Genomic DNA, 25,209 nt, shown 5'->3' with positions numbered 1-25,209 from the left:
GGGAGAGATCACTATAAAACACTGTTGGATGAGAGAAGCGTTCATGTCTGGAGAATTGCTGCCGCAGCAAGAAGGTAACAGTGACATGTTCTGTCAACACATTTTTCTCCCGTTGTTGAATCATTGACATATTATATTTTATACAAAGTTACCAAATGTTGTTTGTATGGGCCAAGTTGACAGTTGAATGATTGGGTGAAGTTGAAATGTAGAAAATGTTCTGTGTAGAATGGTCATGTAGTCCAAGCAGTTGTGTAACACTGTAAGACATTCTGCCTTCAAACAATGTCTTGTCTTTCCTTACAATTGTGAATTTGCATGTATACACCGCCTTTTATTGAATTACCTCGAATTAGTACAACAAACCATTCTTTTTGAGAAACCTTTATTTCATCAGATTGATCAGATCAATTTGGAGCCAAACATCTTATTTCCATTCACCTACAATTCAAATTGACTACCGGCAGTAAGACCAGGGGGCACAGCTGCTGTCAGAATACCATTTATACCATTTCAAGATCAAGTGAAAAATTGGTGGTAAATATCCAGATTTACTGACGTCTCTGTCATGAATATAAGTGTGAGAGGGACTCTGCGGTCTGGTAGAGTCGGTGGAGCTTGAGGGAGACGACACACGAGTGAGAGGCAGGGAGATTTACAGGCCCTGCAGGGTAGAGCTGAGCCAACTCTACCTGGAGGAAGCCTCTGGCACTGACAGGCTCCTGGCTGGAGCTCCTGGCTGGGGCTCCTGGCTGGGGCTCCTGGCTGGGGCTCCTGGAGGCTAACCAATCACTAGAACACAGAGCAGCCAACATGGAGAACACTCAGTATGATTTAAACATTTTGCCTGTGAGTGGTAAGATAAGTCTGAAAACAGTGGTGTGCTGTTGAATGTGTAATATGGATGTAGGTTGACCTCCGGTAGGTAACACCTCTGCTCTGTTTCTACTTAGGTCTTAGAAACAGTGGTCTTATTTGAAACAGAAATGGTTCTACAAAGTATTCACTGGGGTAATGTTTCGAATTCACCACATCAATTTAAATATTTTTGCAAAACAGGAAATATTTTCAGACCTGCTAGAGAACATTTGTGGGTTTCGCAATACGAGAAAGTGATATTTTCCTCACCAAAGTGTTTCCAGCACATATTTAAGTGTATGTAAATAATCTGCTGTTTCTCTGTATCTTCCCTTACCAGAACACATAACCCTACTTACCATCTGAACAGAAGTGCTCAGGGACCTCAGGGTTTTTACTGGGATTGTTTTATTGTTCATGTGTGTTTCCTCTAAACCTACCGACTGGGTTCGTCTCAGTGCTGATGTCATCTCTGGTTTCTGTTAGGATAGAAAGCAATCATTCAGATATTTTTCAATAATATAGGTTCAGTAGTTAAAGAAATCTTCCGTGGATCTTAATTTTTGTAAAGCCGTAGTTTGGAATCATGGTAGAATAGAAGCCAGATGAACCTCTACTCTTGGCTTCATCAGTACCATTGGGTCTACCATTGACATGCTCCATACTGTCCAAGTCCTGCTGTTCTCTGGCTGTGTCCAACACTCCATTCACTACACCCCTACAACTATCCCTACGTAGGCTGTGGCTGTGCCTGTGACCTCTTGGCTTTGGATATCTCTATCTCTACTGTTTAGACTTGTATTCTCATCATTTTCACCTCCATTGACTGTAGTCCACTGCTCTCCGGGCACACAGACAGTACCCTGACAGCCCATCATCACATCCTCTTCACTGTTGAGATCAATGAGCACTCTGCTGGTTCTCTCTCCCCACTGTGGGGTCCCTCTGAGTCTCTCTATCCAGCTCCTCGCTCCCATTGGTTGGATCCTGCCTGGTGGTTGTCTGCATGCTGTCGACATGGTCTGGGTTTATGGTTCTCCTTCCTGGAGGTTGTTTGTATTTTCTCACATCACTTGGAGGAGAACTGTCAGTCTCGTCGCTGCTACTGTCGTCTGTCACTGTATTGGGGATGAAGAGTCCCCAAAAGAGAGTTTACTCTTTGTACAAAAATATATGGATATGAATAAGTGCTATTGGTTTAATATGTTTTTATTTAAGTATGTTAATTCTATGTTTGTTTAAATACACTGTTCGTCGAGTAGATTATGACATATCTTGAATCTCAGTAGAGGGTTTGGCGGCTGCTACAACCACGACCACATTATTTTTTCCGTCTCTGTTGCTGTCCTACAACAAGACAAGCCCTGTTGATGTCATGTTCAGTCTCTTACATAGTGTTAGTTACATGTCTATGGGATGTAATTATAAGAGGCTGGAATTCTGACCAGCAGAATTAGAATCCTGTGGTACCTTCTGCATTTCTGTTTGAGGTGAAAAACAGTCACGCCATCAATTATCTAGCTACAATTTCTTTAAATTGATGTAAAACATGACATACCAGTTTGTGTCATCTTTGTATTAGATCCCAGAGAGTCATCATAATCCTCTGAAGAAAAAAAGAGAGAGAAAGAGATAAAGAGAGAGAAAGAGACAAGAGAGAGAAAGCGATAGAGAGAGAAAGAGACAAGAGAGAGAAAGCGATAGAGAGAGAAAGCGAGAGAGAGAGAGAGAGAGAGAGAGAGAGAGAGAGAGAGAGAGAGAGAGAGAGAGAGAGAGAGAGAGAGAGAGAGAGAGAGAGAGAGAGAGAGAGACAGAATCAGAATTGGTGTGGCCATAACAGTCTATGAAATCAATATTACCAGATTCATTTTCCCCTACAGATATTTCAGTGACAGATTATTTTGATATTTAATATACCTCTGCTTTCTGCGGAGTTACTTTCAGATCGTTCTGCATCTGTGGGACATTGAATAAAACAACTCTGAAAATGATATTGATATTGAAATGATATTGAAACTTCCTATATAGCATTATTTTCAAACCATATTCCACACACCTGTAAGATCATCGGAGTTGCATTTCTCTTTGGATCTGGCATCTGAGTCTACAACATCTGATACATGATCAGATAATGATTAATAACACAAAAAACACATGATCAACCACATATCAATAACACTAACTACTGACTATTGATAACTTCCCAGCTCAACCTTCCCCACACTAACCTGTTAAACAAGCAGAGTTTGCAGTCTGCGTAACATTTGAGATTTCTGAAAGACAAATGATTGGGGAGTAATGATACACGTAATGTAACATTGATTTCATTATATTTCACAACAAAGTTTGACCGTTTGATTACAAACTAAACGTAATAAAAAAACAACCTGCAGAGTTCTCTGTTGGTCTTAAAGGACTTGGGCTTCCTGTTGAACACGGTAATAAATTAGGTCAACATGGTAATAACAGATGCTAGTTAGAAACATTTCCCTCAAACATCAAAATCTACTTTCACTAACCTGGGGTTGGAGCTGGTTTACCAAAGGTGTTCTTGGGACCTGGGGAAAGTAGAAAAGAAAGACGGCAGATCGAGTTAGTGATTTTAAAAGTAACAAAATGAGGATAGATAAATAAATATATAAGTGTGAAGAACAGACCTTTGATTTTTCCTGAGGTGCTTTGAGTAGCGGGAGCAACATCAAGGGCACCTGTAACAACATCTGAGAATGAGCTACCTAACCAACAGCTTATTAGAATCTCACCACCACCTCTGATCATCGTCTGAAAATGTGATGTTCTCCATCAAGACTGACAACTGTTTGGGTCTCATCAACACAAGACAATAAACAGGTGCATTAGCATGTAGCCAACCATCTCACCATTCAAAAAGCTTAACACATCATCACTTCTGTCTGAAAAGGAAACAGGACTATTATTAACTGATTGAATCTCCATAACCTCAGTAATATCATGTCATATTACTGTATCATATTACTGTTTTCACTACAGCAATAAAAGCAAGTTGTTTTTGGCCAGTGTATGACACGCTGAACAATTCACTGGAAAAGCTTACTGGAGCAAATCGATATAGGCTGATATATGATCCTTGTTTAGGGTAAATGAGACTTACCTTTCATTGGTACCATGAACACAACAGCCACTAGCGTCAGAACTGACAGAGAACACAGGGAGCTACGAGAAAAATAAAGAGCATTGGCCTTTTCAGTTGACTAGGTATCCCCCCATTCCCTTCCCTTTTATAAAGAAGATAGTTGTACAGTGTTTAATCTAATGCTTTGTAAAACTAAGTCAAGACAACGCACAACATTTCAATTAAATGTTACATGACCTAAATGTTACATTGTTATAAAGAATATATCAGTCAAAGAGGGGATGATGCAATAAAAAAGTGACTTACAGCTCCATGGTGGGTGGAAGTCATCACACGAGTCCTCTATCTCTTTGTTAAAAGACCCAACAGAGGTTTTATACCTGTCCTTATAGCTGATTGGCTGGAACCACAGAGACAATAGACACAGACCCACTTCTATGAGATAGAATGGGGGCTGTGTCAGGTGTCTCTGCAGGAAACAGTGGATGATCGTGGGAATGTTTTAAGATTGAGGAATCAGATTAGCATTTAAACAAAAAGGTTTACAGTTTACAAAGGACTAATTATAATATCAGTCGACAAACAACCCATCGACTTAGAAGACAAATACTCCCAAGATGTGACTGTTCATTCAAGCGGTGTACAAAACAAAGACCTTCTCTTTCTAGACTATGTTGATTATAGGTGACTGGTTCCTGTGGTCAGTGATGCAAACAAAACATGCCTCAAACCATTTCCTTCTCATTGTTACAGCAATTTAGAAGAGGGTAGGCCTACACAATGAGTGGATTAATTGATACCGCACTCTGAAAGTGTAGCATAAGCATATGCAGTGAGTGTATGTAACATTAGAAACACCTGGTCTTTCTATGACATAGACTGAGCAGGGGAATCAAGGTGAATCTCTTATCGATGTCACCTGTTAAATCCACATCAATCAATTTAGATGAAGGGGAGGAGACAGGTTAAATAATCATTTTTAAGCCTTGAGACAGTTGAGACATGGATTGTGTATGTGTGCCATTCAGAGGGTGGATTGTCAACACAAAATATTTAAGTGCCTTTGAACGGGGTATGCTGGGTTTTTCAGTTTCCCTTGTGTATCAAGAATGGTCCACCACCCAAAGGACATCCAGCCAACTAGACACAACTGTGGGAAGCATTGAAGTCAACATGGGCCAGCATCCCTGTGGAACGCTTTTGACACCTTGTAGAGTCCATGCCCCGACAAATTGAGGGCTGTTCAGAGGGCAAGATGGGGTGCAACTCAATATTAGGAAGGTGTTCCTAATGTTTTGTCCATTCAGTGTATGTTGTCCATTAGTCATAACGACCAAAGAGAAAGTATTTTCATTCTGTATTCAATATTTCTCTTATCAAAGGCATTCTTCTTTGGTCGTTCAATATTTCTCTGTTTTCAAATTCTTCTTTGGTCGTTCAGAACAGCACTGATTAATTGAACGTTGCAAAACCCTCTGATATTGCTGACTACTTTAATGACTTTTCCCCTGGCAAAATTAGCAAACATAGGCATGACATGCCAATAACAAACTCTAAACTAATCTGAATTCTGTAAAGTGAGTGTGGAAGAGGTGAAAATAGTATTGCTGTCTATCAGTAATGACAAACCGTCTGGTACTGACAACTTGTATGGTAGCGGACTATTGCCACTCCCATCTATCTAAGCCTACAGGACAAACAGCCGACCAATCAGCCTGCTTACTAACCCTTAGTCAACTTTTGGAAAAAAATGTGTTTGACCAGGTACAATACTATTTCACAGTAAACAAATGAACAACAGACTTTCAACTCACTTATAGGGAAGGGCCCTCAACATGTACGGCCTTGACACAAATGACTGATGATTGGCTGAAAGAAACTGATAATAAGAAGAGCTATTTTGCTAGACTTCAGTGCAGCTTTTGACATTATTGATATGCTGCTGCTGAAAAAACAGACTACCATTCAAAAGTTTGGGGTCACTTAGAAATGTCCTTGTTTTTTAAAGAAAAGCACATTTTTTGTCCATTAAAATAACATACAATTTATCAGAAATACAGTGTCGACATTGTTAATGTTGTAAATGACTATTATAGCTGGAAACGGCAGGTTTCTTATGGAATATCTACATAGGTGTACAGAGGCCCATTATCAGCAACCATCACTCCTGTGTTCCAATGGCACGCTGTGTTAGCTAATCCAAGTTTATAATTTTAAAAGGCTAATTTATCATTAGAAAACCCTTTCGCAATTATGTTAGAACTACTGAAAACTTTTGCGCTGATTAAAGAAGCAATAAAACTGGCCTTCTTTAGACCAGTTGAGTATCTGGAGCATCAGCATTTGTGGGTTCAATTACAGGCTCAAAATGGCCAGACACAAAGAACTTTCTTCTGAAACTCGTCAGTATATTCTTGTTCTCAGAAATGAAGGCTATTCCATGCAAGAAATTGCCAAGAAACTGAAGATCTCGTACAACGCTGTGTACTACTTCCTTCACAGAACAGTGGTCTCTTCACAGTCCCTAAGTCCAGAACAGAGGCTGGGAAACACACAGTACTACATAGAGTGGTCTCTTCACAGTCCCTAAGTCCAGAACAGAGGCTGGGAAACACAGTACTACATAGTGGTCTCTTCACAGTCCCTAAGTCCAGAACAGAGGCTGGGAAACACACAGTACTACATAGTGGTCTCTTCACAGTCCCTAAGTCCAGAACAGAGGCTGGGAAACACACAGTACTACATAGTGGTCTCTTCACAGTCCCTAAGTCCAGAACAGAGGCTGGGAAACACACAGTACTACATAGTGGTCTCTTCACAGTCCCTAAGTCCAGAACAGAGGCTGGGAAACACACAGTACTACATAGTGGTCTCTTCACAGTCCCTAAGTCCAGAACAGAGGCTGGGAAACACACAGTACTACATAGAGTGGTCTCTTCACAGTCCCTAAGTCCAGAACAGAGGCTGGGAAACACACAGTACTACATAGTGGTCTCTTCACAGTCCCTAAGTCCAGAACAGAGGCTGGGAAACACACAGTACTACATAGAGTGGTCTCTTCACAGTCCCTAAGTCCAGAACAGAGGCTGGGAAACACACAGTACTACATAGTGGTCTCTTCACAGTCCCTAAGTCCAGAACAGAGGCTGGGAAACACACAGTACTACATAGAGTGGTCTCTTCACAGTCCCTAAGTCCAGAACAGAGGCTGGGAAACACACAGTACTACATAGTGGTCTCTTCACCGTCCCTAAGTCCAGAACAGAGGCTGGGAAACACACAGTACTACATAGAGTGGTCTCTTCACAGTCCCTAAGTCCAGCACAGAGGCTGGGAAACACAGTACTACATAGAGTGGTCTCTTCACCGTCCCTATGTCCAGAACAGAGGCTGGGAAACACACAGTACTACATAGAGCCATGACTACATGGAACTTTATTCCACATCAGGTAATTCAAGCTAGCAGTAAAATCAGATTTAAAACCCCCAGATAAAACAAAACCTCAAGGCACAACGCGAACTGTGGAGACACACACCCACACATTGTAATATTGTACATTTTGTACTGTACATTTGTAAAGGTGGAGCAGATATGCAAATGTGTAATAGTGCACAATGTATTGTGTGATGTGTTGTTTTATTTATGATGTAGACTATTGTTTTGTTGTGATGTATTGTTTTGTTCATGTTTGGACCCCAGGAAGAGTAATGGCTGCCTTGGCAGAAGCTTATGGGGATTCTAATAAAATACTAATGTTTTGGAGTTATGCATTAGTTAGATGTCCATGGGTCCGGAACGTCATACATACCTGGGGTGCATTCAGTTTGATTAAACAGTAGCTAGGTAGTGTGACGGTTTGTACTGAACAACACGTTTCTTCAAAACATTCAACATTTCAACATTCTTGGACAGACGTTGGGATACCTTTTCTCCGCTTAGTGGGTGTAGTAGGGTGTGGCTTAAAACAATGAGTGACGAAAGGTCAGTGGAGCGTTCCCCAACCCACAACCCAATCCCGCCCCGTTTTTCAATTGGTCAATCAGAACAGCATCGTTTCCGTTGTGCGTTGTCCCTGTCTGGAACATCATTGGTCTTGTCCCAGTGAGAACATAGATTTATATTGTGGAAAATAACTAAGGAGGAAGTACGACCATAGTCAATCAACAATATAATAATAACTTTAGTAAGAATATTTATCTTTAACTTACAATCTATGCGATTAGATAGGTTCAGAATGTATGTGAAACAGCACAAATATATGGCACATGGAAATCACAAGAGGGAGGTTAAGGGAGTGGTGGGATGGACTGAAAGTAGCTGAGTGCTGGGGTTATGTTCTATAATAGTTATGACTATAATTTTTTTAAATGAATAAGTACTATCTATCTAGATGTAATGTATATTAAAACATCGAATTACTTTATGTTTGCTGTGTAACTACTGTACAAAATGTGTGTGTGTGATTTACATGTAACAACAAAAGAAAACGCTGTAAAAACAAAGTTTGTTTTTGTCCTTCGAAGTGGGACAATGTATAATGTGTATGTAATGTATTTTTTGGCCCCCCCCAAAAAATAAATTAAAAGTACGATGTGGATATGGACTCGAATACACCACCCATCTAATGTCGAAACTTCTGGCATGTGGCGCACTGTGAAAAATAGATATATAATATGTATAACATAATTAGGATTGAATTGTGACACAGAGGTTCTCCCATTTAACCACTAGGTGTCATTAAGGGTTTTCAGAGAAGTACAGCCTCGTGTTTTCTCTCTCCCATTTTCCACACAAAGAAAGCACAGCGCCCCTCACAGGAATGGAGGTGCACATTGCCGCTAAACCAAGCATCGCCATATTGATGTCCCACACCGTCGAGAGGTAATACACGTTAGCTCATTTACCTACGTGAGATGGCCATTGCTTTGAGTCAACTTAGCGTGTTATTGCATATAAGACAAATACTCTTAAAGCATACATAAGTATGTTTAGCTTTACTACCATGAGCTATCAACGTAGCCCACAGAATGTTAGCTAAGGCGTTGTCAGACAGTTGCCTCGCTAACGCACTCCGTTGTCACTTTTTTTCTTCTGAAAACAAATCATATTTTCTGGCTTGTGGTAGCCAGCAATCTTCAACGTATGTACGTCAGCTAATACTATTTACTGATTTACTAACGTTTATAGATGAATACCTGCCCAGAAATTCATGTTTCGTGAATATAACTATAGATAACATTTGCTTGTTAGTTAGCTAGCTAACCTAGTATTCCCATCCGGCTTTTGGTGCGGTGCAGTTCATCATGGAAGCAGCTAGCGCGAGCTAGTTGGCTACATGTGCAGGCCATGGCTCGTGCGTGTGTGACTGTCTCGAGGGAGTTCCACCACATATTATTAAACAGTGTGGGTCCCAGCCGGACACTGGTTATCATAATGAAACTGCTTTGTGCACCATAGATGTTTCTGATCGGTTTCATCATACAGTGAATGATTTTCAGCATTGTTGACACTTGACAGACTGGTAAACAATACCATAGAAATAAAGCTCGTAAGCAGTGACGGGTTTTTGAGTTAAGTCAGAGGTTGAGTCGAGACTCTTTGGCCAAGTATTGTACTAAATCAATCACATGTATGTCTTTCAACAGGGCATATGACAGTGGGAATCCTAGTGATGACTCTACTGAGCCCGGTGCCCCCTGATTAGACTGGTTGGATGTCCTCCTTAACAACTACAACAATCAGGTTTGTTGATTTTAGCAAACTATTATCTTAGATTTTTTTGACCAGTATATCAGCGATTTCCTAAACACAGAATAAGCTTAGTCCTGTACTTAATTAATTTCCATGTAGCAGGCTTTTTAGTCTAAGACGGGTCTTAAATTGTGCCTGGGAAACCTGTCCATATCATGATGGCTACCTGACTAAAATATGTAGCTAGCCAACTAACATCTTGTTGTGTGTTTTATCCTGCAGCCTCTACCAAACCAACGTAGCATCAGCTCTGCAGCGACCCCACCTGTCACCTGCAGCTTGGAGGAAACCTCCAAGGTACCATTCACATGGTGATCAATCATTCACACAGTGATCAATCACACTGTGCCAAGTCAAGCGAGACAGCAGTCAAATACCTGATGCCAACAGTATGCCAAACAGAATGATTCATTAGTCTACATTACTTTCAATCAGTCACGTAATTCTCCATCTATGGTTATATATATTTCTTATATATGGATCTTCCTTGATATCGATTAGATAGGTTCAGAATTTATTAGAAACAGCACAGTTGACAAATGGCACATGGAAATCATCAGAGGGTGGTTTACGGAGATAGGGAACCGAGAGTAGCTGTGGGGTTAGGGAGATAGTTGGGATGAACCGAGAGTAGCTGTGGGTTTAGGGAGATAGTTGGGATGAACCGAGAGTACTGGAGGGGTGGGGTTAGGGAGATAGTTGGGATGAACTGAGAGTAGCTGAGGGGTGGGGTTAGGGAGATAGGTGGGATGAACTGAGAGTAGCTGAGGGGTGGGGTTAGGGAGATAGGTGGGATGGACTGAGAGTAGCTGAGGGGTGGGGTTCGGGAGATAGTTGGGATGGACTGAAAGTAGCTGAGGGGTGGGGTTAGGGAGATAGGTGGGATGAACTGAGAGTAGTGGGGGTTAGGGAGATAGGTGGGATGAACTGATAGTACCGGAGGGGTGGGATTAGGGAGATAGTTGGGATGGACTGAGAGTAGCTGAGGGGTGGGGTTAGGGAGATAGGTGGGAGGGACTGAAAGTAGCTGAGGGGTGGGGTTAGGGAGATAGGTGGGATGGACTGAAAGTAGCTGAGGGGTGGGGTTAGGGAGATAGGTGGGATGGACTGAAAGTACCCGAGGGGTGGGGTTAGGGAGATAGGTGGGATGAACTGAGAGTAGCGGAGGGGTGGGATTAGGGAGATATAGGTGGGATGGACTGAGAGTAGCTGAGGGGTGGGGTTCGGGAGATAGTTGGGATGGACTGAGAGTAGCTGAGGGGTGGGGTTAGGGAGATAGGTGGGATGGACTGAAAGTAGCTGAGGGGTGGGGTTAGGGAGATAGGTGGGATGAACTGAGAGTAGTGGGGGTTAGGGAGATAGGCGGGATGAACTGATAGTACCGGAGGGGTGGGATTAGGGAGATGGGTGGGATGGACTGAGAGTAGCTGAGGGGTGGGGTTCGGGAGATAGTTGGGATGGACTGAAAGTACCTGAGGGGTGGGGTTAGGGAGATAGGTGGGATGAACTGAGAGTAGCGGAGGGGTGGGATTAGGGAGATATAGGTGGGATGGACTGAGAGTAGCTGAGGGGTGGGGTTCGGGAGATAGTTGGGATGGACTGAGAGTAGCTGAGGGGTGGGGTTCGGGAGATAGTTGGGATGGACTGAGAGTAGCTGAGGGGTGGGGTTAGGGAGATAGGTGGGATGAACTGAGAGTAGTGGGGGTTAGGGAGATAGGCGGGATGAACTCATAGTACTGGAGGGGTGGGATTAGGGAGATGGGTGGGATGGACTGAGAGTAGCTGAGGGGTGGGGTTCGGGAGATAGTTGGGATGGACTGAAAGTACCTGAGGGGTGGGGTTAGGAGATAGGTGGGATGAACTGAGAGTAGCGGAGGGGTGGGATTAGGGAGATATAGGTGGGATGGACTGAGAGTAGCTGAGGGGTGGGGTTCGGGAGATAGTTGGGATGGACTGAGAGTAGCTGAGGGGTGGGGTTCGGGAGATAGTTGGGATGGACTGAGAGTAGCTGAGGGGTGGGGTTAGGGAGATAGGTGGGATGAACTGAGAGTAGTGGGGGTTAGGGAGATAGGCGGGATGAACTCATAGTACTGGAGGGGTGGGATTAGGGAGATGGGTGGAATGGACTGAGAGTAGCTGAGGGGTGGGGTTCGGGAGATAGTTGGGATGGACTGAGAGTAGCTGAGGGGTGGGGTTAGGGAGATAGGTGGGATGAACTGAGAGTAGTGGGGGTTAGGCGGGATGAACTGATAGTACCGGAGGGGTGGGATTAGGGAGATGGGTGGGATGGACTGAGAGTAGCTGAGGGGTGGGTTTAAAAGCTCATGTTATATAATAGTTATGACAAAAACACAATTTATAATGTATAAGTACTGTCTATCTAGATGTAAAGTATATCAAATTATTTTATGTTTTGCTATGTAACTACTGTAAAAAGCTGTAAAAGTTTGTTTTTGTTTGTCCTTGGGTGGGGTGCAAAAAATGACATTAAAGTGCGATGTGGACTCACATACACCACCCCTATCATGTTTGTTTTTATTATAATAGGTGTGTCTATTTTCTATGTCCCAGGTGATCCAGAGAACAACCTGTGTATAATATGTCCGGCTCTGTCCCAAGCCGCTCTCGAGTTTACCCTGATGTAAACACACAGAGGCCTCGGGAGTACTGGGACTACGAGTCCCATGTGGTGGAATGGGGGTACGTAGTGCGTGTGTGGTTCAAAGCTGAACACATTGTTTTCTGTTGCATGTTCTGATATGTGTGTTAGATTCTAGTTGGTGTTACCTAGCTGAAATTGTCACGCCATCACATTGCTTGCCAATTCTCTTGACTATGTAGGAACCAAGATGACTACCAGCTGGTGCGCAAACTAGGACGCGGCAAATACAGTGAGGTGTTTGAAGCCATAAATATCACCAACAATGAGAAGGTTGTTGTCAAAATACTCAAGGTTGGTACCATATTAATTATAATTGATTTTAGTATTGGCATTTTATCCCCTGACTCAAATTTTGCTCCTCGCCAAAGAGACGTACTGTATGAAGTCCTGATGGTATTTGGTTATGTTTGTCGATAGCCAGTCAAAAAGAAGAAAATCAAGAGAGAAATCAAGATTCTAGAAAACTTGCGAGGTCCCAACATCATCTCACTTTTAGATATCGTCAAGGATCCTGTGGTGAGTGGAGCTCATGATCCTAATTTCTATACGTCTGTAAAGTGTAAATCATAACACAACCACATGCTTGTTTTTTGTGTGCCTTTTTTACAATGGCGGTTGCTCAATCACTAAGCAGAAACAATGTGGTTCATATTCAGCTACCTCCATCCAGAGTTTCCCCTTGGATTTTTTTCAGCAGCTGTGGCAAAGTTAGCGGGGCGTGGCCAATGGCGCCTAGTTTAGAGGCCCTCTTTGCCGCAGAGACAAAATGTTGCCGTTTTAAATGGGGATGCACGAGATATCAGTGAACATATCGGAATCGGCCAATATTAGCTAAAAATGCCAACGCTGGTATCGGCCCGATGTCTAGATTAAAGCAGATGTTAAAAACCGGTGTCAAAGCTGACGTGCATACCTATATAACGTAGGTACATGACGTGCATACCTATATAACGTAGGTACATGACGTGCATACCTATATAACGTAGGTGCATGACGTAATGACGCCACGTAAAATGTAGCGCTACACGTGCAGCACAGCATTCCTAACCTAGCCCACAATGTCTGCTGTGTGGATCGAGCAGTCAACAAGTCGAGCGGTCATATGAAAGAGTAAGAACATTTCAGCGAGACAACTCAAAACGCAAAATCCATTAAAGCCAAGATAATGGAAAGAATTGCCCTTGACAATCCAACTTTTCTCTGTCGTGGGTGATATTGGCTTTTGGCGACTGGTCGAGCACCGGTACACACTACCAATTGCTCTATTTTTCAGATGTTTCCATACCGGAGCAGCCAGCTAGCTTCATCTGGCTAGTGAGGCTTGACCGGCTTATGTGTTGTGAAGCTAGCCACAATACGGATTAGGCACAATAGTGGAATTTGAGCTTTGCCTTTCAAAATAAAAGTATGTCATTGACTGTGATGCAAATGAATACAAATATAATTATACCATAATTTTATTTTGAAGGCTAACCACAAAGTTCACTAGTGTGGCTAATCCTTATTGTGGCTAGCTTCACATAGATGGGTCTGACCACCATTAATCAAATAACCCTAATTTATCAGACAGTTCTTATTTTAGATGATGACACGTAGCTATATAGTGAAACATGATGTTGTTTTGCTATGTTTTTGGGAAAGAATTACATTGTTTGCATCCATGAGCTAGCTATCTTTTTTTTCATGACCAGCACCATAGGTGCGCGAGACAACTTTACCAGCATCATAGCATACGTATTGATGAATCCCTTGTAACACTAAATAATGAATGCGTTAAATTATTATTTGACGTGCAGTCATATTCAGGTCCTGATTGGTCAACAAGCTTATTTGACACGCAAAGACAAAAAAGGGGTTCCAAAGAAATCCTGGTTGAGAATGAAACGAATGAACAACACTGCGTCCACTGCGTCTATTTAACTGTACTAGAATGCTTAAAAGGCCGCTAAAATTTTAAATATCGGTTATCGGTATTGGGGTTTTTTTTTGACGAGGAAAATATCGGATATCGGCCAAAAATGTCATATCGGTGCATCACTAGTTTTAAAGCTCATTTCCTGCAATTCTACCTATTGTGTCATTGGGCGGAGAGAACAATTGCAGTTTTAAAGCACATTTCCTACAATTCAACACATTTTGGAAACGGCTGTGAGAAGATGTGCAGTTTTAAAGCTAATTTCCTGTAATTCTCCACATTTTGCCATGGCTTATGCCTTGTTCTTATGCTATCTGAGAGACTCAAACATTATAATAAAATCAATGCCATGTCATTAAAAAATATATATATATTCTCCCTGACTGTCTAGTTTTTATTTTGGTGGTTGTTAGTTGTCAAAGATGATCTTATTTTAAAATATATCACTTTTCTACTTTATACCTGGTTTGAATCATTTGAGTTTACATTGAAAATGTTTTACCATCCCGATTCTTCTTCTTTTTTTCAAATGTATTTTTTGTGTGTTCTGGTTGAGTGAATGATTGTAGTTATTGTAGTTCCTCATGCCTTTTCTTATGTCTTCAGTCTCGAACTCCAGCGCTGGTTTTTGAGCATGTCAACAACACTGATTTCAAGGTGAGGAGAGAGACCATGTTCATCTGTCTGTATAGAATTCTAATAAACCTTACATTCTGAACCAATGTCCAGCCATCTCATTTTGATTAAAAAAAAATTCTCTGTATTTCAGCAACTGTATCAAACTTTATCAGACTTCGACATACGGTTCTACATGTTTGAAATCTTGAAGGTAAGGGATGGTTTCAAAGAACACACAAACACCTCACTGCATAACGCCTCTCCCCCATGTGACCTACTTGTTGTGTGTATGTACTGACATGTGACCTACTTGTTGTGTGTATGTACTGACATGTGACCTACTTGTTGTGTGTATGTACTGACATGTGACCTACTTGTTGTGTGTATGTACTGACATGTGACCTACTTGTTGTGTGTTTGTACTGGCATGTGACCTACTTGTTCTGTGTATGTACTGACATGTGACCTACTTGTTGTGTGTATGTACTGACATGTGACCTACTTGTTCTGTGTATGTACTGACATGTGACCTACTTGTTGTGTGTATGTACTGACATGTGACCTACTTGTTGTGTGTATGTACTGACATGTGACCTACTTGTTGTGTGTATGTACTGACATGTGACCTACTTGTTGTGTGTATGTACTGACATGTGACCTACTTGTTGTGTGTATGTACTGACATGTGACCTACTTGTTGTGTGTTTTTACTGGCATGTGACCTACTTGTTGTGTGTATGTACTGACATGTGACCTACTTGTTGTGTGTATGTACTGACATGTGACCTACTTGTTCTGTGTATGTACTGACATGTGACCTACTTGTTGTGTGTATGTACTGACATGTGACCTACTTGTTGTGTGTATGTACTGACATGTATGTGTAACTGATAGATGCACACACACTACATGTTAATGTTTTTAAATATATGTATTTTGTCTGTTGTTATGTCTGGATGCCCAGTAAGACTAATTGTCTCCATTGACATCGACTAATGGGGATCCTAATAAATCCAATCAAATCTCAGATCCCAATGATACATCTCGCATTTAGACTACTGTTAGCTTAAACCATGACCTAATTGTTTCTTCTCAGGCCCTTGACTACTGTCACAGTATGGGGATCATGCACAGAGATGTCAAGCCACACAATGTGATGATTGATCATGAACACAGAAAGGTATGGATTCAGGCTCCTCCTTTCATTCATTCTGTTACTATAGCTTGGATCACTACCATAATTAACCAGCCCACTTTGTTAGATGTTTTTGTTTCCTTATTGTTGCTTATTGTAAAGTGTCTTTGGGTTTTTAGAAAAGCTCTAAATAAGACCTGTGTATTAATAGTGTTATTATCATAGAACTAGAACTCAGAATTAGAATTAGAACTTATTATTAAGCAGGGTAGCCTAGTGGTTAGAGCATTGGACTAGTAACCGAAAGGTTGCAAGTTCAAATCCCCGAGCTGACAAGGTACAAAGTCTGTCGTTCTGCCCCTGAACAGGCAGTTAACCAACTGTTCCTAGGCCGTCATTGAAAATAAGAATTTTTTCTTAACTGACTTGCCTAGTAAAATAAAGGTTACATTTTTTTTTTTTTTTTTTAAACACGAGCAATAATGACTATTCTCTTGTAGCTCCGCCTGATCGACTGGGGCTTGGCAGAGTTCTACCACCCTAACCAGGAGTACAATGTGAGAGTGGCCTCGCGCTACTTCAAAGGACCTGAGTTGCTGGTAGACTACCAGGTGAGACCACTCAATACAGTCTGACAAGACTAGTTCTAAACATGAAACTGACTAGTCTAGTTGGCCACATCTATAGTAGCATGTTGTTAATGTAGTTATAATAATGTAGGTGTAAGTTGGTACAGTAATGTAGTCATTGTTGTTTTAAGCACAGCGCTCACCCCCCCCCCTCTCTTTATGTCAGATGTATGACTACAGTTTAGACATGTGGAGTTTGGGCTGTATGTTGGCCAGCATGATCTTCAGGAAGGAGCCTTTCTTCCATGGACACGACAACTACGACCAGGTAGAATTGTCTCTCATGGTGCTGATCACATTGTCTTGATATTGAATCCTGGTGCACCAGTCTCTACTACAACAGCACTGATTTGAGCTGGATGTCTTGTTGCTCTCTTAGTTGACAGCCAGTTGAATTGCAACTTTCTGTAGGATTACAAGTAAGTATTTTGGTTGAGTGTTTTGGTTTGTCTACAATCAGGTGAGAATTATTGAGTCTCTCAGTGCTGATGAACAACCCTCAAACAATGTGTTGATCATGATGAGACGACAGTCTTTACAACAAGACTGATGGTTGATATTTAGTGCATACTTCTAGCCCTCTTACTTGACTGCCAGTTGAATTCCAGATTTAGGCCTCAGGCTTTTGTTTTAGTTTGTCTTCCCTCTAAAATGTTCTGTTTCTGTTTTACAGCTCGTACGGATTGCTAAAGTCCTCGGCACAGAGGACTTGTATGACTACATCGATAAGTACAACATTGAACTAGACCCGCGGTTTAATGACATTCTGGGCAGGTAAGAATATCCAACATTTCATCGTCAAATTACTTCAACAGAACTGGGCTTCAGAATGTATTACTAAATGGTCCAAATACTCAATGTGAATGTCAATTTCTACCTGACCCCTGCCTTGAGTAATTCAGGTTAATAATGTCCAATATATTGACCCATTTAACAGAAAGAGTTGAACGGTGAAAGCCCCTCAGACATGACAGAGTACTCATGGGTACAGTCCATTTGGCCACCAGTCTCTTTCCATCTATTCATATGACTTGTTCATTTTTTGTTGTCTCCTTTTCCCCAAAAAGTCTTTGTAAAAGTGTATTGAGAGAACTTTGTGAATCTATCCTCTGAATGAATGTTGAATTGATTTTATGTATTGACCTCTCTCTCCTGGTCCATTCTCCAGACACTCCCGTAAGAGGTGGGAGAGGTTTGTGCACAGTGAGAACCAGCACCTGGTGAGCACCGAGGCTCTGGACTTCCTGGACAAGCTGCTGCGTTACGACCACAACGCTCGCCTCACGGCCCGGGAGGCCATGGAACACCCATACTTCTGTGAGTTTCCCCTCCGCCTCCACTCAGACTTCTCGATATAGGCCTGCTGCATAAGACACCTAACTGAATGTTGTAAGTGCTAGAACCCTCGCTTGATTTTAAGATTATGGTGCTAAATTATGCCTCAATACAATACACTTTTCTTTTTTAAGTACTTGGTAAAAAAAGAAGGTTCATATTCAGTGGATTCTCTTGCAGCCATTGAACACATTGAAGCAGAAGGCTTTTTAACAGATATTTACAGTTTCTTCAGAGGAGTTCATGTGACTACAGTATACATTTGACATTTTAGCCCTTTAGTCGATGCTCTTATCCACAGCGACTTACAATTAGTGCATTCATCTTAAGATGTATTGTCGTCTCACCAAGCTATCACAATCATATCAAGTACACTTTCCCTCAACGTGTGGGTGGGAGGGCCAATAGACCAGAGGTGGTGGAACGGAGGGCTCGGGTTGGGATGTAGGGTTTTCAAATAAGCCTGATGGTAGGGAAGGACAGTTCCTCTTGCTGCTGCGTAGGCAAGCATCAGGGTCTTGGAGATGATGCCAGCTTCGACTGGAAGCAAGTGGCATGTGCGGAGGAACCAGGTGACATGGGAGAACTAGGTCAGAGATGACACGCTCAAGTGTTTTGGGGGAAAAAATAAGACATAACCAGTCTGTTCTTGACGTTTGAGTGTTGCTATCATATTTGTCGGTGGATTGTGTTAATGAGTGTTGCTATCATAGCTGTCGGTGGATTGTGTTGGTATCATAGCTGTCGGTGGATTGTGTTAATGAGTGTTGGTATCATAGCTGTCGGTGGATTGTGTTAATGAGTGTTGCTATCATAGCTGTCGGTGGATTGTGTTGGTATCATAGCTGTCGGTGGATTGTGTTGGTATCATAGCTGTCGGTGGATTGTGTTAATGAGTGTTGCTATCATAGCTGTCGGTGGATTGTGTTGGTATCATAGCTGTCGGTGGATTGTGTTAATGAGTGTTGGTATCATAGCTGTCGGTGGATTGTGTTGGTATCATAGCTGTCGGTGGATTGTGTTAATGAGTGTTGGTATCATAGCTGTCGGTGGATTGTGTTGGTATCATAGCTGTCGGTGGATTGTGTTAATGAGTGTTGCTATCATAGCTGGATTGTGTTAATGGTGTTGGTATTGTGTTAATGAGTGTTGGTATCATATTTGTCGGTGGATTGTGTTAACGAGTGTTGCTTTCATAGCTGTCGGTGGATTGTGTTAATGAGTGTTGGTATCATATTTGTCGGTGGATTGTGTTGGTATCATATTTGTCGGTGGATTGTGTTAATGAGTGTTGGTATCATATTTGTCGGTGGATTGTGTTGGTATCATATTTGTCGGTGGATTGTGTTGGTATCATATTTGTCGGTGGATTGTGTTAATGAGTGTTGGTATCATAGCTGTCGGTGGATTGTGTTAACGAGTGTTGCTTTCATAGCTGTCGGTGGATTGTGTTAATGAGTGTTGGTATCATATTTGTCGGTGGATTGTGTTGGTATCATATTTGTCGGTGGATTGTGTTAATGAGTGTTGGTATCATATTTGTCGGTGGATTGTGTTGGTATCATATTTGTCGGTGGATTGTGTTGGTATCATATTTGTCGGTGGATTGTGTTAATGAGTGTTGGTATCATATTTGTCGGTGGATTGTGTTAATGAGTGTTGGTATCATAGCTGTCGGTGGATTGTGTTGGTATCATATTTGTCGGTGGATTGTGTTGGTATCATATTTGTCGGTGGATTGTGTTAATGAGTGTTGGTATCATATTTGTCGGTGGATTGTGTTAATGAGTGTTGGTATCATATTTGTCGGTGGATTGTGTTGGTATCATAGCTGTCGGTGGATTGTGTTGGTATCATATTTGTCGGTGGATTGTGTTGGTATCATATTTGTCGGTGGATTGTGTTAATGAGTGTTGGTATCATATTTGTCGGTGGATTGTGTTGGTATCATATTTGTCGGTGGATTGTGTTAACGAGTGTTGCTATCATAGCTGTCGGTGGATTGTGTTAATGAGTGTTGGTATCATATTTGTCGGTGGATTGTGTTGGTATCATATTTGTCGGTGGATTGTGTTAATGAGTGTTGGTATCATATTTGTCGGTGGATTGTGTTGGTATCATATTTGTCGGTGGATTGTGTTAATGAGTGTTGGTATCATAGCTGTCGGTGGATTGTGTTAATGAGTGTTGGTATCATAGCTGTCGGTGGATTGTGTTGGTATCATATTTGTCGGTGGATTGTGTTAATGAGTGCTGGTATCATATTTGTCGGTGGATTGTGTTGGTATCATATTTGTCGGTGGATTGTGTTAATGAGTGTTGGTATCATAGCTGTCGGTGGATTGTGTTAATGAGTGTTGGTATCATATTTGTCGGTGGATTGTGTTGGTATCATATTTGTCGGTGGATTGTGTTAATGAGTGTTGGTATCATAGCTGTCGGTGGATTGTGTTAACGAGTGTTGCTTTCATAGCTGTCGGTGGATTGTGTTAATGAGTGTTGGTATCATATTTGTCGGTGGATTGTGTTGGTATCATATTTGTCGGTGGATTGTGTTGGTATCATATTTGTCGGTGGATTGTGTTAATGAGTGTTGCTTTCATAGCTGTCGGTGGATTGTGTTAATGAGTGTTGGTATCATATTTGTCGGTGGATTGTGTTGGTATCATATTTGTCGGTGGATTGTGTTAATGAGTGTTGGTATCATAGCTGTCGGTGGATTGTGTTGGTATCATAGCTGTCGGTGGATTGTGTTGGTATCATATTTGTCGGTGGAATGTGTTGGTATCATATTTGTCGGTGGATTGTGTTAATGAGTGTTGGTATCATATTTGTCGGTGGATTGTGTTGGTATCATATTTGTCGGTGGATTGTGTTGGTATCATATTTGTCGGTGGATTGTGTTGGTATCATATTTGTCGGTGGATTGTGTTAATGAGTGTTGCTTTCATAGCTGTCGGTGGATTGTGTTGGTATCATATTTGTCGGTGGATTGTGTTGGTATCATATTTGTCGGTGGATTGTGTTGGTATCATAGCTGTCGGTGGATTGTGTTAATGAGTGTTGGTATCATAGCTGTCGGTGGATTGTGTTAACGAGTGTTGCTTTCATAGCTGTCGGTGGATTGTGTTAATGAGTGTTGGTATCATATTTGTCGGTGGATTGTGTTGGTATCATATTTGTCGGTGGATTGTGTTGGTATCATATTTGTCGGTGGATTGTGTTAATGAGTGTTGGTATCATATTTGTCGGTGGATTGTGTTGGTATCATATTTGTCGGTGGATTGTGTTAACGAGTGTTGCTTTCATAGCTGTCGGTGGATTGTGTTAATGAGTGTTGGTATCATATTTGTCGGTGGATTGTGTTAATGAGTGTTGGTATCATATTTGTCGGTGGATTGTGTTGGTATCATATTTGTCGGTGGATTGTGTTAATGAGTGTTGGTATCATATTTGTCGGTGGATTGTGTTGGTATCATATTTGTCGGTGGATTGTGTTGGTATCATATTTGTCGGTGGATTGTGTTAATGAGTGTTGGTATCATATTTGTCGGTGGATTGTGTTGGTATCATATTTGTCGGTGGATTGTGTTAACGAGTGTTGCTTTCATATTGTCGGTGGATTGTGTTAATGAGTGTTGGTATCATATTTGTCGGTGGATTGTGTTGGTATCATATTTGTCGGTGGATTGTGTTAATGAGTGTTGGTATCATAGCTGTCGGTGGATTGTGTTGGTATCATATTTGTCGGTGGATTGTGTTAATGAGTGTTGGTATCATATTTGTCGGTGGATTGTGTTGGTATCATATTTGTCGGTGGATTGTGTTAACGAGTGTTGCTTTCATAGCTGTCGGTGGATTGTGTTAATGAGTGTTGGTATCATATTTGTCGGTGGATTGTGTTGGTATCATATTTGTCGGTGGATTGTGTTGGTATCATATTTGTCGGTGGATTGTGTTAATGAGTGTTGGTATCATATTTGTCGGTGGATTGTGTTGGTATCATATTTGTCGGTGGATTGTGTTGGTATCATATTTGTCGGTGGATTGTGTTAATGAGTGTTGGTATCATAGCTGTCGGTGGATTGTGTTAATGAGTGTTGGTATCATAGCTGTCGGTGGATTGTGTTGGTATCATATTTGTCGGTGGATTGTGTTGGTATCATATTTGTCGGTGGATTGTGTTAACGAGTGTTGCTTTCATAGCTGTCGGTGGATTGTGTTAATGAGTGTTGGTATCATATTTGTCGGTGGATTGTGTTAATTTGTCGAGTGTTGCTTTCATAGCTGTCGGTGGATTGTGTTGGTATCATGGCTGTCGGTGGATTGTGTTGGTATCATAGCTGTCGGTGGATTGTGTTGGTATCATAGCTGTCGGTGGATTGTGTTGGTATCATAGCTGTCGGTGGATTGTGTTGGTATCATAGCTGTCGGTGGATTGTGTTGGTATCATAGCTGTCGGTGGATTGTGTTGGTATCATAGCTGTCAGTGGATTGTGTTGGTATCATAGCTGTCGGTGGATTGTGTTGGTATCATAGCTGTCGGTGGATTGTGTTAATGAGTGTTGGTATCATAGCTGTCGGTGGATTGGGTTAATGAGTGTTGGTATCATAGCTGTCGGTGGATTGGGTTAAATGAGTGTTGATTTAGAAGATATCTGATTGTCTCTCTCTCTCTCTGATGCCAGACTCCGTTGTTAAAGATCAGGGAAGGGGCAGCACTCCTGGAGGAATAGTTACCAGCTCCACTCCAGTCAGCTCTTCCAGTATGATGGCAGGTAAGTCATCCAACACTGCATTTTGGTCTTTGGGCTTTGGTCAAAAGTAGTGCACTATTTAGGCTATAGGGTGCTATTGGGCCCTATCAAAAGTAGTGCACTATTTAGGGCATAGGGTGCCACTCCCTGGCAAGATGTGCTGTTATCATTACACTTTGTATATTGTTTGAATGGTTTCCCAACACCAGTGTTTTATTTGTGATCTATGGTGAGTATTCCTGACTAGGGCTGTTGCAGTGATCATATTACCGGCAGTCACGAGTCATGAAGGCAGTCAAATTCCACATGACCGTTTAGTCACAGTAATTAGACTTCTCCAAGCTCTAATGTTGCTGCTGGTCATTAGTAGCCTACCAAACTTGCTAACTGCCTGGTACTCCGCACTCTATTGTCCCTCTAATCACTCTGACATAAATGTAATCGAAAATCTAATTAAACATTTCATGGGAGCCCATGAGCTTATGGTGTTCAACATTTCTGTAGGCTATGCAATTGTGCGAGAAAACAGAGTGATGGCCTCTACTAAATAGAGGAGGATCCCGTCAGCTTTCTATAGGCTTGGCCTGCTTTATTTCTCAACTTTCCTAATATTAAGCACATTGTTTATATTTACAACATTTATTTACAACATTTTCATGCCAGCCAGCCTACCTGGCTTTAGACCTGTCTAAAATAAATCATGGATTTATTGTGATGATGTAGGCTATATTTATTAGACTTTTTACAATGTAAATGTCCCTAACATCTGCATCAGTGGCCTGAAGGCTATGTGTGGAAGCCAGAAGATGCTAAATGTGTTTGTTAATTAACGGTCAATTACCGTGAGACCAACAGTTATTTGCTTGACAATCACCGGCTGATTTAGTGACTGCCACAGCCCTACTCCTGACCATAGATCACACTGCTTTTTCTTTCACTTCCTGTCAATAAGTGTACTGACAGTAGAAGTCATTGGTGAGAATGTGTCCACTATCTCTTGTAGGTATCACCTCCACAAAGGCACTGGCTAACAACGCTGGATCACCTGTCATTTCTGCCCCCAACACTTTGGCCCCACAAGTCCCAGCGGCCGGGGCACAGCCCTGAAACCTCCACCCCCTCCTCCCAGCGGCTGCTGGGGCACAGCCCTGAAACCTCCACCACCTCCTCCCAGCGGCTGCCGGGGCACAGCCCTGAAACCTCCACCACCTCCTCCCAGCGGCTGCCGGGGCACAGCCCTGAAACCTCCACCCCCTCCTCCCAGCGGCTGCTGGGGCACAGCCCTGAAACCTACACCCCCTCCTCCCAGCGGCTGCCGGGGCACAGCCCTGAAACCTCCACCCCCTCCTCCCAGCGGCTGCCGGGGCACAGCCCTGAAACCTCCACCCCCTCCTCCCAGCGGCTGCCGGGGCACAGCCCTGAAACCTCCACCACCTCCTCCCAGCGGCTGCCGGGGACAGCCCTGAAACCTCCACCTCCCATCAGCCACCGGAGCACAGCCCTGAAACCACCACCTCCTCATGGGACCTCCTCACCTATGTTTGTGTGGGCCCGTGGGTCGGTTCAGCCCACCCCACTCTCTATTATGTGTTGGCCTGGCCCGTGGGTCGGTTCAGCCCACCCCACTCTCTACTATGTGTTGGCCTGGCCAGTGGGTTTCCTTTTTATTACATTGAGAAGAATGACGGAGAAAAGATGTTGAAATTGCTTTTCCCTGTTCAGTTATATTTTGAGATCTGGACATGACATCATTTTTTATTTGTCACACCTGTCTGGATGATTTGGTCTAGGAATTCTAATACAATGTAGACCTGATGATGAAGAGAATGGATAATAACATTTATTTTGTATGTCCCAAATATACAGTCTAGCTTGAAACAGTTTGTTTGGGGATTCCTGCTGTTGCAATACACTGAACCTGTAGACAACTTCACAAAACGAGACAGGATTCTCTGATGTAGCCCCACTTGGCAGTGCTGGATAGTTGCTCACACACTACTGTTAAGTGCAGGAGTTACCGGTGTTTTGAAGTTGTTAGAAGCTATCGTACTTGGATTGGACATCTGTAGATACTCTACAGTAACTGTTCGGTTGCATGCACCAAATGCTGACTATCACAGGGTCAATAGTTTGCCAATTTGGTGTTACTTTTACTTCTGAATACATGTTTGTTTGTTTTTTAATGTGGTCTCTTACACATGATTTTGAATACATAGGCAATTTTGTAACTTTTTGTTTTTATTTTGGGAGGAGTCTTATCACTTGCAAAAAAATCGACTTCATAAATAAACAATTTCAAACAGGCAAATATGAATAGTCCTTTATCATTGTATGTTTTCTGTTCTTTCTGTGAAATGTACAGACATTGATGCTGTAGAAACCCTGGGAAATATATGCATGGTTAGATTGGTGTAAAAGCAACACCGACAGATTAAT

The 25,209-nt window shown here is 42.1% G+C and overlaps 2 protein-coding genes across 12 annotated transcripts; one reads left to right on the top strand and one right to left on the bottom strand.

Moving 5' to 3' along the window:
• Positions 1–368: 368 nt before the first annotated feature.
• LOC118375237 (uncharacterized) lies at positions 369–7,929 on the bottom strand. 6 transcript variants are annotated; one of them, XR_008128002.1, is made up of 14 exons: positions 7,780–7,901; positions 4,277–4,439; positions 3,989–4,050; positions 3,738–3,770; positions 3,516–3,566; positions 3,378–3,416; positions 3,246–3,284; positions 3,087–3,131; positions 2,915–2,971; positions 2,776–2,814; positions 2,417–2,464; positions 1,676–1,976; positions 1,299–1,337; positions 369–792 (listed from the first exon to the last, which is right to left on the bottom strand). XR_008128002.1 is itself a non-coding variant. In XM_052514101.1 (12 exons), the coding sequence occupies exons 1-12, from the start codon at positions 7,788–7,790 to the stop codon at positions 782–784; spliced, it is 474 nt and encodes a 157-aa protein (XP_052370061.1). In that variant the 5' UTR covers positions 7,791–7,929; the 3' UTR covers positions 369–781. The 6 variants fall into 6 exon arrangements, 1 of the variants encoding a protein (XP_052370061.1); XR_008128003.1 differs by having other exon boundaries at positions 4,277–4,370; XR_008128001.1 differs by lacking the exon at positions 4,277–4,439 and having other exon boundaries at positions 7,780–7,929.
• Positions 7,930–8,769: 840 nt separating this feature from the next.
• Positions 8,770–25,081, top strand: LOC127927547 (casein kinase II subunit alpha-like). Of its 6 annotated transcripts, none has more exons than XR_008127994.1 (17): positions 8,770–8,852; positions 9,617–9,713; positions 9,945–10,019; positions 12,294–12,422; positions 12,564–12,675; positions 12,802–12,900; positions 14,906–14,956; positions 15,069–15,128; positions 16,014–16,097; positions 16,553–16,663; positions 16,848–16,949; positions 17,355–17,455; positions 17,850–17,998; positions 22,705–22,794; positions 23,777–23,892; positions 23,938–24,018; positions 24,109–25,081. XR_008127994.1 is itself a non-coding variant. In XM_052514077.1 (16 exons), exons 4-15 carry the CDS (start codon positions 12,322–12,324, stop codon positions 23,878–23,880), a joined length of 1,164 nt encoding a protein of 387 aa, XP_052370037.1. In that variant the 5' UTR covers positions 8,770–8,852; positions 9,617–9,713; positions 9,945–10,019; positions 12,294–12,321; the 3' UTR covers positions 23,881–23,892; positions 23,938–25,081. The 6 variants fall into 6 exon arrangements, 4 of the variants coding, with proteins under 4 accessions (XP_052370037.1, XP_052370034.1, XP_052370036.1 ...); XR_008127993.1 differs by having other exon boundaries at positions 24,064–25,081; XM_052514077.1 differs by having other exon boundaries at positions 23,938–25,081.
• Positions 25,082–25,209: the final 128 nt, after the last annotated feature.

This window comes from Oncorhynchus keta, unplaced genomic scaffold, assembly GCF_023373465.1.
Source record: "Oncorhynchus keta strain PuntledgeMale-10-30-2019 unplaced genomic scaffold, Oket_V2 Un_scaffold_1526_pilon_pilon, whole genome shotgun sequence".
Classification (NCBI taxonomy): domain Eukaryota; kingdom Metazoa; phylum Chordata; class Actinopteri; order Salmoniformes; family Salmonidae; genus Oncorhynchus; species Oncorhynchus keta.
Note: the sequence above shows the minus strand (reverse complement) of the source record. Positions and strands in the feature narration are given on the sequence as shown.